The sequence below is a fragment of the Passer montanus genome, unplaced genomic scaffold, assembly GCF_014805655.1.
Source record: "Passer montanus isolate IOZ18808 unplaced genomic scaffold, ASM1480565v1 scaffold4, whole genome shotgun sequence".
NCBI classification, from domain to species: Eukaryota; Metazoa; Chordata; class Aves; order Passeriformes; family Passeridae; genus Passer; species Passer montanus.
This window is the reverse complement of record NW_024368818.1, coordinates 3181665-3196841: the sequence shown is the minus strand read 5'-3', so window position 1 is coordinate 3196841 and position 15177 is coordinate 3181665. Positions and strand designations below refer to the sequence as shown.

Genomic DNA, 15177 nt, shown 5'->3' with positions numbered 1-15177 from the left:
TTGCCGGTCACCTTCCCCTTGAGAGGCAGGTCTGTGCTCGCCAAGGCAACACTTGCTCCTTGTTGTCTGGCGCCCTCTCCTGCTGTGAGACACTTCCTCTTGGAAGCCGAAGTTTCAGACGAATTCAGCTGGTCCAGGCAGCGCAGGGGATGTGCCGTGGGAGGCTCTGGGGCTCTGCACGGGCTCTTGCTCTCAGTATGCTTCTGTCCAAGAGTCCGGGTTATTCAGGTTGTTCTGCCTTCCCCAGTTCTACCACCATCATAGTGAGAAGGAATCTCGTATAGTGAAACAGAATCTCATCACAGTACTTCCTGGGGTTTTGGATGCCTCAAATTGCATTACTCACATCTCACAGCCTAGATCACAGAGAAAGGAGCTATAACTTGATTTATGTCAGAGCACAGTGGATGCACGGGAATAATGAGAGATTGAAATCAGCTGGAGGCCAGAATCATAGTTTGAGATTCATGTAACTAGAAAAAAAAATGCAGTCTAGACTTGAAGATACTTAAAATGAAGTGGGGGAGAGGGCTAAATTTTAGAGACCTTTTGCTGAAATAATATGATTTTTTACTCTCACTATGTATATTCAAGTTAAATGCTACACATTATGCAAGTTAACTACAGTGTGTTCTCATACACTTACTGGCAATTCCTACTCTTTCAGTGTTTATCTGTATGCTGGTAACATATTGAACATTGAACAAACATTGAACAAATTGAATAAACTGTATGCAAAATGTGTTTAAGAACACAGTAAAAGAAATTGTACTAGCAGCCAAAGTGCTCTATTCATGCATTACTCAGTCAGAAAAGGGCAAGACCTCTGTATTAAAATAGCAACATGATATGCTTTCCTGGGCACGCATGCCTGAAGGTAAAGAGTGAAGCATTATTAATGTAACTCAAATGTGTGTGAACTGCAAAAATAGCTCATAGGCACTGCAAGGTATGTCAGATGCTCAGCACTGTAGAAACAGAGCTGTGAAAGGAAATACATCACAATGGAACTGGCCAAGTTGAAGTCTTAATATTACTGATGAAATGGAAAAGTTCAACATACAATTCAAGCGCTTTTCTTGGAAGTACAAGCATTACAATTTATCTGTCCCATGTTACTTGGGACAAGAGCCCTAACTGTGGTTATAAATGCCTGAAATTCAGCCTTCAAAAGGACTGCTTAAAATGATGGGACAAAGTGATCCCACATATCCCATTTTAGTTGTTCAACCTGTAAAACAAAATCAAAGCTGTATTTGTTTTGTTTTAGTGTGTATATGTTTCATTTTTGCACTTCAGGCAATTTACATTACACTAAAGATAAATTTAGTGCTGGAATAAACACCTTCTGGAACAAGTGTGAATGCCAAAGAGCAACGTGCATCAAGTATCTGGTGAACCTGCTCCAGGTCTCTTCCACACTAGTCAAACTCTAGTGTAAACCCAGGGGAAGAAAAAAGAAATGGAAGAAATTTTGCTGCAAGATATCTTGTGCGTCCAAAAGGTGGGCTAAGCCCATTCCCCCTGTTGAGCAGGCTGAGGGAAGTCTGCAGTGTGCTGGGCAGTGCTCGCCTGTTATTGATGCTGTGTGCAGGCTGAAATCAGAGTAGCTGCATAGGATCTCAGGAGAGCTAATTATATTTTTAATTTTAAAGACTCATCTCTGAGTGCTGCACTGTCAGCACAGCCACGTCTTTTGTTCTGAATGCTGCACTGACCACAGCTGGGTATGCACAGCTCCAGTTATAACCATGGTATATGACTGGTTAACAATAATCCTGAGCTTTGACATTTGCCCCCTCTCTCCCATTAAATCCTGCAGACTGCACAGATGTATGGTCAGTGCATTCAAAAGGAAAGTCAGGTCTCAAAGCCTCCTCAGGAGCTGGCAAATCCTACAACCCACAATCAAATTAATGTGTCTCATTTGTGAAACAATAATCCCAAGATGATATGGACTGTTTGTCTGAAGAAGATCCCATCTGCCTTTTTCTGAACAGGTGGTCTGTAGCACACAGCTACCACAACAGTGACCATGCTGGTCTGCCCACTGCTTGTGACCTGGCTCTCAGCTGGCTCCTCATCCATCCTGAGTTCATGCATTCCTGCTGCTCTCACCTCAAAAGGCAGCTCCTCCCCATCGCTGTCCTTCCTAAAGAGCCTGCATCCATCCATTGCAGCACTCCAGCTGCGTGAGCCATGCCCCCAGGTCTCTGTGATCCTGATGAGATCACAGCCTCTGAACTGCAAACAGACCTGATTCCTCCTGCTTCTTCCCCACAAATTCTACAGACCAGCACTTGAGATGCTGAGTTCTTAGAGAAAGAAAAGTATCTGCCCCACCTTACTGACCTGCAGAGCCTGCTTTAATTGCGTGAACAGACCTGGAGTGAGTCTCCTGCAAACTCTTCCATTATGAGGTTTCTCCTCCCCCCATCACCTTGCACACTCTGAATACCAGCTTGGCCCATCATATCCTCACAGTTGCAGGATGTCCTGCCCCACCCCACATCATTCCCAGTTGGCCTGGGGGTCAGGCTGGTTGGGCTCTGATCAGTCACTTGGTAGTTACAGATAACTGCACAGGGTTACTTCAGCAGCAGCTTGGGCATGGGGAAGTGGCATCTGCTTTTAAAAGCGGAATAGTTATTTCCCATCAAGGCAAAAGCATGAAGTGACAGGACATAACCTGCTACCATTTACTGCTTCCTTTTATATTTCCAATTTGCACATGTTGCTATTTGTTGTGTGTTACTTGGCAACACAGGAATCCACTCCTATGTGATATATTATTAAAGAAGAGACAATTAGAGAGACAGACGGGGCCATAATATCAGCTAGAAAGTCACTAATAGCATCACACATATAAGAAATAGAAAAATCTATTAATTCAGCCTGATATTTATCTTTGTCTTTGCAGGTATCATGTTTAAGGCAGCTCTCTTGGTCATCTCCACATTAAGGCTTTCTACAGGCTCTGGATTAATGCTGCCAGTTGAACTTCATTTAATGTTTCATTTTAAGTGCACTTATTTGCAAAAATTGTCCAATTTTTTATTTCTTCTCATATAAATAAATTATGTTTCTTAATGTGACCAAAGGAAAAGGTAAAAAAAAAATAGTTTGGAGGGTGGGGGTGGCAGAGAACTGAAATTTTATCACAGAAACGGAGGTAACAGAAACCAACAGCAAACTGTATTACTATGATTTAATTGGTGCCATTTACACAGTATCTTGGGAAAGCTGAGTAACAAATTACATGCTTCTCAATGAAAGGGAAATACTTGACAGCTCTCATGTGACAGGGCAGGAATATCATAGTGGAGGCTTAATGTTTCTTTTCCCGTAGCCTTCAATTTCCACAGAAAGCTCTCACTGTGCTTAGCAGCTCAGTAAAACATACCCTGTCACAGATGATCTCATCTTGAGCCACATAACCAACTGTGCTCTTACACACAGCAAAATTCCTGTTTGAACGGAAAAAAGGCACAGGGAATCTCCTTTCATCTCTAGTGCATTAGTGTAGCAGTTGTAAGGATTAGAGTTAAAACTGACCTTGAAGGACCTGACCAGCAAGGCAGTAGTTAGCCAAAGGTAGGTTTCTATGGATGTGTCTTTTCAATCAGGCAGAGTTCAAAAATAAAAGGAAGTCATAAAGAAGCAAGGAAGTGACAGGAGACATGTATGTATTTATATTCTGTCAGCCTCAGCAGCTAACAGAAGTAAAAGGAAAAAAAAGCCAAAAAAAAAATAAAGCTAGCTCTTATAATCACATTTAAATCTCCTCATTCTTTATTGAAGCTAAGGAAGCACTTGAGGGAGGGGTCAACAACCTTTGCAGTAATTAACAGCACAAATTACACCAGAAGAGATCTTAATCATATCCTTAAATCATCTAAATCTCATAACAGAGTTTCTTATAACGACTTTCAGGAATGAAAAGAAGCCCTTCTGTTGAATTTAAGACACAAGTTTTCCACTTGCAGAACGGAAGCAGACATCCAATCACATGGGATTTTATAGCTACCCTTGAAGGATAGCATCAGCAGATGTTCTAAGTGACGCACCTGGCACAGAAGCACATTTGCCAAGGCCACTATCTGCAGGCAGAGAAAGGCAGTAGGACTTGTTCACTTCCAAGCACTCTGTCTACTGCTCAGACTACACACAGCAGATTAGTGCACATTTCTGCATTTCTCCAGGGATTGCGATGCAGGTTGCTCAGAAGACAAGCTTTGTAACATCCAGCTTCTCCTAGAAACCCCTAGAGTGCTTTGTGCTGGGCTTTTATGCAGCATAATAACTAAAAGGCCAGGAACAGAGCTGGGGAAAAATGAAAACTGAGACTGAATATTAAGAATAGTAAATTTTCTTATTAATCTACAGGATATGGCTCAACAGCAATTCACATACAGCCTCAGTTATTTAACTTGTAAGTTTATTTCAGTGTAAGTCATTGGTATAAAGTTCAATATCTAATTATACAGATACTGGGGATTTTCAGGGAATTTTATCCTTTTTTATGTCTTTTGCCACTCAGTCCTCAGGCGTGTTTCAAGAGGACCAACACTACATGTGTAACTTAAATTTCTATACAAAAGCACTTCAAGTCTTTGTTTTGTTCTTCTGAATAGGATGCCCAAAACATGCATATTACAGATAGTATAATGGTCAAGGAAATGTTTTCCCTCTTTAAACTAAGGCAGTTAAAACCCCAGGAATATTGATTGAGTAATTTGAAGAGTAAAAAGGCTTCCTTAGTGCTCATTTATTCTTTGAGCAAGTAAAACACACCCTCTCAGAATTATCAGATTTGATTGCTGTCTGCACTGAAAAGACAAAGATTGTCAAAGACAGCATTTAATTATATACATTTCATAATGCCACTATATCATCCACTTCTGAATAAGAACTCGTCAACGTTAAGAACTGTGTAAACCCACATGCAAAACTGCCATAGAATTTTTTAAATAGAACCAAATTGGCAAGTTTTTGGAAAGGATATTTCAATGTTTAAAAAAAAATCTAATAAAATGAGCACTTCAAGTAACTTAAATATCTTTAGCAAACATGTCCAGCAAGAGACTCTCTGTAAAAGAAATTGTTCTTAGAACAAAAAGCTAACAAATGGCTATTTAGCCACTAATTTTTCAACACAGTGGTGGGTCTGTGTGAAACATTTTGTAATCTAAATAAAGCAAGTCCATTACAATGTTAAAAAACATACATTAAGCAGGACTGATTAACTATTGCATTTCTGTATTTACAAAAGTGCTTAGCATAACAAAATTACTTAAAAAAATATAAACTTTACCAATATCATTTGGTTCTATGTGTGCTCCTAGACCTGCACTTGGAAAAAATAGTATTTACATTGTTAGATTTAGATAAGTTTCTATAATTTTTGAAGAAATTTAACAAAACTCCCCCCACAAACGGACCCATATGTAAGTCAATGAATTTCATCTGGCTCATAACAGAGCAGGAACAAATCCTTAAGTGCTGAGCAGTACAAACAATTCTAGCCATTATCTGTGGCATTAGACCCCAGAACTGGCTGCCGACAAATTGGGCAGGTGGAGTTTTCAGAAAGCCAGCGATCAATACAATGAATATGAAACTCATGCGTACAAGGTAACTGCCTTAGCTTATTCCCTGTTGCATATTCATTAATGCAAACACTGCATGTTTTACTCCATTCATTTTCAGTATGAACATCCCCATAGTTCCGTGTAGAAAGATTGTCAATCTGCTCTTTGGTTAAACCTCTTAAACGATCATCATCATCATCCTCATTCAGCAGAAAGAAGTGGGCAAGCCGAAGGATGGGCAGTGTTCCATTCTCCACTAGGTTGTTTGCATCTTGAGACTGCCTGTTACCTTGGTTCTCATGATTGCGCCCAGAGCGTTGACTACCACCCCTCTGTCCATTTCTTTCCCTGCTGCCATCTACTGCATGTCCATTCCTAGACAAAACCCCGCTTGGATCACTGCCATTTGCTGAACTTGAGTTATTCTGTGCATCCACCGAGTGATGACCGCCTCTTTGCACTTCTGAATTAGATTCAGTTTCCATTAAAGAACTCAGCTCTCCAAAGCCTGTCATTATCTGTCTAAGGATTGATCGAAGAGCCACTGATGAAGGTTCCCCAAGCCCAGTTTCTGAAATCCGACGAAGAGGTATCCGTATAGTGCTAATGTAGGTCCGAATGCCTGCGCGTTCTGAGCGGGATATCGTACGCCGAAATCCCCCACTGTCACTTTCAAAGGTAACTGTGTTTTCTGACATTCCTACTCTAGAACGAGTTCTACTGGCAATGCTGTCCCGGTCTCTGTTTTCTCCAGGACGAATTCTTCTCACCTGAAGATCCAATGTAATAGTCGGGTGCCTTCTGGCAGCAGCTACTGGCCTACTAGGTTCTTCCTCTTCCGAAGTTGTTCGTACGGATGGGGCTACACTGGAAAGCTGGGGAGCCTGAGTGTTACCTCTTGCTTGCTCTTCAGTAGGCTGTGGAGAAGCCTGAGCTGTTTGTCTCCTACTTCTGTGCACCTGCTGTGCATTTCTATCCTGCCTCTGTCCACGTTCCTCAGAATGAGCAGCATCACCTTGCCTTTGCAGCGGGGAGCGGCTTCGACTACTTAGGGTAGACCTCAGCCGCAAAATTTCTAGTCTTTGGTTTGTATTCATCCGGGCGTTAGTTCTAGCTCTACCCCTTCTGACTCCTGCAGAAGTTCCTCTTTCTGGCATTTCTCTTGGTTCAGGAGCAGCCACAGGATTATTTCGTGTAGTATTATTTGTCTGGCCCATCAGCTCCCTTGTTCTACTCCTGAGCCTCCCCGAGACTGCATGAGAGACTATTTCTGACCTTAATGCCATGGCACGTCTTAAAAGCCTGGTCCTTGCAGCTTCGTTGTTTGCCTCTCTTGCAGCCATGCTCCTTGTCCGTGGTGGTCCTGAACTGGCAACTAGCTGACGTCTTCTTTCTACGTAGAGTCTGGTAGCGTCTATATCAACATACTCCTCACCAGAAGTTTCCAAACTGTTATGATCATGATTTATATTGATTTCAAGACTAAAGCGAAACTCCCCACTGTTTGGATTCGTTCGACTCACAGCTCTCCAGGTTTGGTTCCCACTCTGCCCACTGCGAGTGGCATTTCCTGTGCGACGAAACGTGTTAAGCCATTCAAGCAAAGAGTCGCCGTTGGAGTTTTCCCCAAGAACTTCAGAATCTGAGAGAAACAAAGAATTGCAAACATTTATACAACTGCATGCTCTGTGTAGTACAATGCACCCCAAATCCTCTTCACTTGCTAGGCTCTGACTTCAGACACAACACAGCAGCAGGGCACCTACCTTGCTATGCTAATGTACAAAAATGTGCTCTATGTAAAAATGTCAGCAAAACTTACCAGTTCTACCTAGAATTTTTGTCTCACTGGCAGACTCAAAGAGAAATTAATATGCCCAGATGGCCTCTTCTGAGCCAGTGTTCAGATTCAGGTGGTCCAAAGATGGTTGCATTTATCGAATACCTGCCCCTCGCTGAAGTTACCAGTTTGGGAATATTTTAACAACTCATTTTCATACAGCAGGAAAAGGATTAATAAGTCTTGTCTTCTTTTGGAAAACATTTTTTAAAAAATGTTTCCTGTAAGCAGTAGAATAAATGATCACAAAATCATTAAGGTTGGCAGGAACCTCTGGAGATATTCTAGTTCCTCTCCCATGCCAAGGCAAAGTCACCTAGGGCAGCTTACACAGGAATGTGTCTTGGTGGGATGCATGGTTTGAACAATTTTCTCCTTCTGTGCAGACATACTGTTTTCCTATTACAATACTCACAGCTCCATTTTCAAGCCTTCTCCAACTACACGCTCAGGAACAGATAGAAGTGTTGTGGTTAGGGCTAACTATGTGTATGAAGCAGGCAAACTGTCATGATCACAGTGAAGATTTTTCCCTTGAAGGGATCAGGTTAATTTCTCTCTACTCCATCATCTCTCTGTGTCCAGGAAACTTACAAGAACATGGGTATTTTCATTTCTGAGCTGCCAATTCCTCTCCCAAATCTGACTAAAATTGGCCAAATGAGTAAGCCAATATTTCTGGGGAATGGAAGACAGACAGTGCAAAAAACACAAGCCTCACCTGACTAATACAAATGGAAATGAAACAACAGAAGTGTCAAAACAGTGGAGAGACTATTTTCTAATTAACTTGTTTTCCAGCTGCTCTAATACATGATAAAAACCTCTAAGAACTGAAAAATAGGTATTTTTTGTGCTACTACATTTACTAGCAAAGGAAAATGAGGGAAAAAGGACCAAGTAATTTGTGATTAACATAAGCGAGTTCTCATCAAGTATTTCAAGTTTGGTTTTATATCCTTAGGAAAGCTCTCACTTTTAAACGATCCCCAGAGCCACATTGAAAGAAAAAAAAAAAAAAGAGAAATGAGTGTCTCTTAAGTATCTTTACAGAACTATCTTTACTTATGCACCACATACTATGTGTCTATATATACGAATAAAGAGTGTTTACCTCCAGCAGTTCTGCCTTCACCTTCTCTGTTATCCAGATCAGACTGTGACGTCAGACGCTCCTTAGCCCCCTCCAAACGTTGCTGCAACTCTTCTGCTGTTATTTCTCCTGAATTAATTTACATTTTGATAACACTGTTAGATAAGACACTATTACTACCTCTATACAGCCATGCAGAAATAACATTTTCTATCTTGAATTAAAATCTTCAGAAGACAGACAAAACTGATGAAACCAGAAAGAAAACAGCACTAATGTGATCATAATGCAGATATCAGAGGCAGTAGGTGGTGGAGTGAAGAAAAAGATGCTGAATGTGTTGACAGCATGCCAGCTTCAGTAATACTTCAGAGGCCCCCAAAATTGCCACACATCAACTTGAATGTACCAAATATTAATTATCTGGGCTTGGACATTCAAATGCACCATCTTGCTATACAGGTGAAGTGTTATACTTTTGTTGCATGTGGAGGAGTTTCCCTTTCTACAAAGCCCCAGAAGTCAGGCTGCTTGAGTCACAGTACCTCATGTGGTGCCTAACAGCAGGAGAGTTACTCCACTACACTTCCACTGAAGGTATGCACATCTTACCAGGAGTGCCAAGCAGGTTTCGGTCCCTCATTAACCTGTAGTCCTCCTCGTTGAGCTCGTTAATGAACTGGTAGTAGGCCTCCTCCCTGCTGAGGCGCTCCAGCTGCCGCTGTCTCTCCCCTTCGCCGCTGCGCTCCCGCGAAGGCGCCTGCTCGTTGCCGTTTCCCGCACGGTGTCGGGAGCGATCCATACCGATAACGGCAAGCTGTCCTGGATAAAACCAGAAGATTAGACTGCCCAGGAATTACAGGAAGTATTTACCTAATTTGCAGTAAAACATCCCCAGCATTTTCAAATAAATTAGTTTATTAATAGCTAAAGATGATTAAAGTGAACCAAGCTCCATGTTATTTGCCAAGACAACAGGGTAGTTTATTATTCAAATATATAAATACTTGTAGCTTGCTGAAAAATAGTTTCAAGCCCCCTTCCTCACTGAAAGGGCACACTGGTTGGTATGGCAACTTCAAAATAAAAATGCAATGACAGGTTGGGAATTTTTTTTTGCTAAATAATGATATTCTAGAAAGTTAAAGGAATTAACATAAAATGTATGTCCTTTCTCTCAAGTAAAATACAACAGCAGTGGGGAGTATTTCAAAAGCTGAAGGATAGTTAAAAATGAGGTTTTATCATTATTGGACTGCCATGACCCAGCGCAGACTTGTGACAACCCCAGCATAAGGCTACATTAGTATTTTCATCGGTAATATCACCCACATAGTGCACAGCCTACAGATTTCTTTTTGGTGGAATGACTCTTCTGACATTCCTACTTTATTTGTATATTTTCCTTGCATTCTCTAATCCAAGGATTAGCTAGCAAAGAGACACCCATCTCCAGAATATGGGGTAAAAGGGATGGGCTGTACTTTTGCCACAGTTCTTCATCGCTTACCAAATACTGAATGGTTAGAAGGCAAGAATAACCTTCCAGTGTCACAGAGGCATCATCTCCATTAATTTCTGCACCATTACCACCTCTCTCTGGTTAGGACTCAATCCTCAGACCACTCCGCAACTTTCCTATTTTCTAAAGGAAACCTGTTCTTCCACTATCTATCTGAAAGACGATAAAGTGTCCTTTCAATTGAGCTTCCTGTTTAACAAAAGGCACCTGCAACACCTGCTGAGGCAGATACCTGAAAAAAGAGATCACTTCTCTAGAGATCATCAGGCTAAAAAGCCCCAACCTCGCTGCACCAATCTGCTTGCATGTGGGTAAATGCCTTTCTGTTTTATTTGTTTGCTTTTTGTCAATTTACACCTACGTAAAAGTCACTTCAAGTTTAGATTACAGGGAAAACAAGGAAAACAGCGTTCTAAGCACACTCCTGATCAATAATTAGTCTTCACGGGACAGGTGATGAGACAACAGACCAAACCAACTATTATATTAATACATCCAAAAAAAAAAAGCAAATCATTACCAATACTGCAAACAGATACAAAAAAAAAATGTATTTGTCAACAGCAGAAGCTGGCATACATTTAATATACCTTTCTTACGTTCTTTGTGGGATCCATTCTGATGTGTCCTTGGTTTCATTATTTCCACACCTCATGTTACTTCCCCCCACCAGCCCCTGTCCCAGGTAACTGCACTTCTAAACACATTTCTTCCAAATCAACCATCTTCCTCCTGTGTGCAACACTACATTTTGGTACATTTAAAATCTTCTCTCCCAGATCTTACTCAGTCAACTTAAATTAAATCTGAGTATCTTCCCTTCAAGACATTTTCCATTCCCATAATACTTTTTTATTTTTAATCAATGTTGTCCTCTTGGCTCAGCCTCACAAGTTGTAGTTAACTGCTGACTTCGATTTCCCACAAGGGCTGTGCTCAAATCAGGTCACTTCTTGTGTCACACTTCTAAACACAAATTTCTCATCCAGCTCTTCCTCTTACTACTCCGGTTTCCTCACAACAAAAGCAGCTCCCACCCAACCCCCAGCCAGCACTATCACTACCTTGGCAACACCCATCATGAAAATTACCTCATCAACACTATTACCATGAAAATCCCCAATCCAGACTGCACTGAATACTGAACTGCCTCTGTCCCAGGGGACTTACAGCTTGACACAGGTGCAGCGGGGAGGGGGGAAAGAGGACTGATAAAATTAATTCAGTTTCACGTGAGGTTGTTATTTAGACAAATGCCTTAAAACAACATGTGGCTGCTTGCCCAACAATGACCATTCTTAGTTAACCAACTTCCCAGGTACATCATTGTACTGCTGCACAGAAGAAAATCCCACATATATTCTTAAGACAAGAAATAAGTCCATCACATGTAGTTCCCCTCAATTTAAATTTAAAGTGTCATTCAAAAGAGGTTCTTTAGTTATCAGTTATCCACAGAAAATCTGGAAATCTCTTTGATTTTGTGGGTAGTTAAGAACAAAAAAAATACTCTTTTGTTGACAACTGTATGGTAGGATGATTAGTCACACTCCTTGAATGACTCACTTAGAAACAGTAAGGAGTGTGAAGTGCTCGGTTGTCCCATCTGTTAAACATAACTCCATGGATGACAACTACTATCCCTATTTATCAAACGCCATCAAAACTAAGTACTTTGGCACCGAAAATGTTTTAGAGTTGTTAAAGTTGAAGGGTATTAACTGTATCAAAAACGAAGTACATTGCACTAGAACATTTCTGGGTATTGAAAAGTTGAAGGGTAGTAACTAGTAAATTGCAAAAAACTGAAATCAAAATCCAGTTATGACTTGGATTACTCTTCCTTTGCAAAGAGGTACGAGTCATATGCCAACAGTTACGCTTTCTAGCATTTTCAACCTAAGACTTACTCCTTTAGACTTTCATTCATGATGACTCTAGCCTATTCTTTAAGGTTTACAACTATTTTTTAATATATACCTTAGGCTTTTAAGTTTCAGCTTGCTTCCCTGAATACCACCCCCGGTTCAATTAGGCACTCATTTCATTTTCTGAAAGACTACCACCTGATTGCAAGGCGACTACGGGGTTTAACTGAGGAAGCCTCCCCGAACTAGAGGGCTATTTAGCATTTCTGTCACACCACAGCCTCCAGGCAGGATGATCTCACCGACTTCGGGAATAAAGAAAAAAAAAAAAAAAAAAAAAAAAAAAAAAAAAAAGACAAACAACCCCCAAACCAAACCCCCACGCACGAAGCCTGGGGAAGGAGAGGAGGAAGGAGAGAGAAAGGGAGAGTCAGAAGGCAATGAAAACACCGCCCCCGGGACACCCAGCGCGACCCAAGCCGAGGGCCCGGGAGCGGCCGCCCGCCCCCGCCCCGGGCCGGCAGCAGGGCCCGCAGACAGCTGAGCCAGGCCCAGGGCGGGATCGGCCCGCACCCCAGGCCGTGGAGCCGCCAGGGCTCCGGGGACCGACCGAGCCCCGGGCCCGCTCCTGCCCGCCCCGCCTGTTGCCGGGGCACGGCAGCGCCGGGACTGACGGGGCTCCCGCCCGGCCGCGGCCAATGGCAGCCGGTGCCCTCCCGCCCCGCTCGGGCCGCTCCTGCCCCGATCGCCGTCCGGGCGCCGGCTCCAGCGCCGATTGCCGTCCGGGTGGCTGCCGTCGCCGCCGGCGCAGGTTCCGTGCGCGAGAGAGGGGGCGGCCCCCGCCGCGAGTGCCGCCCCCTGGCGCGCACGCGCGGTTGGCACTCTGTGCTGCCTTACATAAGGAATGAGATTGGTTTGGGAATCGCTTTTCCCGCTGCTCCCTGCGGGTTTAAATGAGACGCTTTTCCTTCTTCTGTGACTTTGCCTCCCTTTCTTGTTTACGTTTCCTTCTACAGGAATCTCCCACTGAATTTTTTTCTAAAATGTTCAAAAAATAATTGCTGGGTGCCGTCACCTCGCGCCGCGATTTTAGTGATTTCCATTTGCAGAGTTTTGGGTAGAAGTTCTCCCACGCGAGACGTGGAACCTCTCACAAAATTTTGCCGGTTTTAGTTGCGGACGCGCTGAGGGCACCCACAGCGCGGTCCCGAGCTGCTGGTGAGGGCTTGTCTGCACACATCTTGCACAAATCGGAAAAATGAGGGGATTTCGCCAGGAGGGTGCTTCTGTGTGAAACATCTACCTCACCCCTCTCACAAGAGCCCAAACTGCTCTTGTGTCCAAACTAAAATAAACATCAGTCTATACATCCAGTCTTGACACAAAGCAGCGCTCTCGGTAATGAATGAGGTGCTGGGAAGGGCTCAGGGCCGCTGTCGGGGAAGATAATTTCACAATGCAGCCAGGATTTCTTTATTCTGCTTAAGGAAAAGAGTTTGCACAAGTGTTATATTTAGGTTTGGTGGTAGTTTACATTCCTGTTCTGCCATTAGGTGGTTTCCATGGGACAAACTTACGGCTGGGACAAATTCTTAACACTGAGGCCAGATCAGGAACTACTCTTTGCTCGCTGCATTCAGAAAATGGTAATCGCTTTGTTTTCCATGTGCCCTGCTGCAGTATAAATAATTAGTATTCTATTATGATTCACCTTGCCTGAAGCAATTAAAATATGTCCTTCCTGAAGATCAATTTTTCTTTCATAATAAAAGTCAGAATAAGTGGGAAATGGATTTGTAGAGGGTTCTCAGGGCCTGACAGAAGGCCCACACAGTATGCATCCATATGCAAACTTTGAGACAAGAAACGCTGACTTGGAAATGCCATGGAATAGGACAGATATCGTTGAGAGAAAAATGGAGCTAGGAAAAAAGTTTCAAAAGATGGCCATCTAGTCCTGCAAACAAGACTAGATACTTTGGAGAAATAGAACTATGAAAGATGCATTGTAGTGGGACCACGAGGGGTAGTTTTAGATGGTTGGCTTTAAGGCATCTCCAGCATGGCATGGCAAAAAGCTGATGGGCCAAGAAACACTTATAGGGTATTGTAATGAGGAAATAGTTGGCTTCTGATTGTGATGGCGTCAATTATAACATCTGTATTGTCTCACCCTTCTCATGAGACTGAAAATGGAATAGAAGCTTTTAAAACACCTCTCAGTTTTCCCATCTTTGGATTAGAAAAAGGGTGTATATATACATATATATACATAGATATATATATATATATAGTTATGTTTTTTAAATCTTTTCCTCTCACAGTCTACTTTTACTAATCACTGTTCCACACAGTGAAACACATCTTCTCTGGTATCAAGCCCACATACAGACTGTTCATCCAGAAGGAAGTTATGATTTAGATGGGTGAATAAACACATATTTCCATACCAAAACCTTACACTGAATTAGTTTATTTTCCACTGACCTGTTCTCCAGCACAGGCCATAGTGATGTTTCACAACAGTGCACTAAGTAAAGTACTTGTTCATTTTATGTTGTGGTGTTAATACAAAATGACAAGAGTAGATCTCAGAATATTATTGCACTGTAGCAGTGCTGTCCGCAGTGAAACACTCTCTTTGCAACTATAATAAAAATAGCCTGTGGAGGGCAGCAAACCTCAGGCAATTACTAAGTTTTGTAAAAAAGAATTTGAGAACCTGGATTTAATTTGATTGTTCTATCTTTTAGGTTCTTTAGAAAGTAGTTCTATTCTATTCTGTTCTGTTGTTTGATATAAGGAAGGCAGAACCTCATAATCAGTCTTTTTAAACTGGATCTTAGCATGTCCAGGTGACACCAAAGTGCTGACATGAAGTTGATTTGCTTCAGAGGAACCTGGACAGGCTGGAGGAATGGGACATCAGCAACCTCATGAAGTTCAACAAGGACAAATGCAGTCCTCTATCTAGGAGTGACCAACCCCTGGGGACAATCCCGAGTGGGGGCTTTACTGACTGTCTCTGCTGGAAATGTTGGAGTGTCCTGGTGGCAGTGGTTAAAGAGGAGAAAGATTTCACCCCAGAAGCTGTTAGCTTGGAGAAGAGAAGGCTGAGAAAGGATCTTATCAATGTATATAGTGTGTCAAAAGGATGGGGCCAGGCTCTTTTTGGTGGTGCTGAGCAACACGACAAAGGGCAATGGGCCCTTTGAAACTGATGCTCAGGACATTCTACCTGAACATGAGGAAGAACTTCTTCA

General features: G+C 42.4%; 1 protein-coding gene across 3 annotated transcripts; it reads right to left on the bottom strand.

The window, feature by feature from the left end:
• Positions 1-3194: 3194 nt before the first annotated feature.
• On the bottom strand, positions 3195-12635 carry RNF6 (ring finger protein 6). 3 transcript variants are annotated; one of them, XM_039718353.1, is made up of 5 exons: positions 12027-12635; positions 10637-10778; positions 9137-9346; positions 8546-8653; positions 3775-7233 (listed from the first exon to the last, which is right to left on the bottom strand). In XM_039718353.1, the coding sequence occupies exons 2-5, from the start codon at positions 10683-10685 to the stop codon at positions 5522-5524; spliced, it is 2079 nt and encodes a 692-aa protein (XP_039574287.1). In that variant the 5' UTR covers positions 10686-10778; positions 12027-12635; the 3' UTR covers positions 3775-5521. The 3 variants fall into 3 exon arrangements, with proteins under 3 accessions (XP_039574288.1, XP_039574287.1, XP_039574286.1); XM_039718354.1 differs by lacking the exon at positions 10637-10778 and having other exon boundaries at positions 3195-7233; positions 12113-12635; XM_039718352.1 differs by having other exon boundaries at positions 10637-12635.
• Between the last annotated feature and the right edge of the window lie 2542 nt (positions 12636-15177).

Excerpts from the sequence above, each read along its gene's own strand:
- RNF6 (XM_039718352.1), bottom strand. The coding sequence starts at position 10,685 with ATGAAACCAAGGACACATCAGAATGGATCCCACAAAGAACGTAAGAAA. Across the intron at positions 9,347-10,636 it reads CCACAAAGAACGTAAGAAAG|GACAGCTTGCCGTTATCGGT; the intron begins GTATATTAAATG and ends GGTTTTATCCAG. Across the intron at positions 8,654-9,136 it reads AAACCTGCTTGGCACTCCTG|GAGAAATAACAGCAGAAGAG; the intron begins GTAAGATGTGCA and ends AAATTAATTCAG.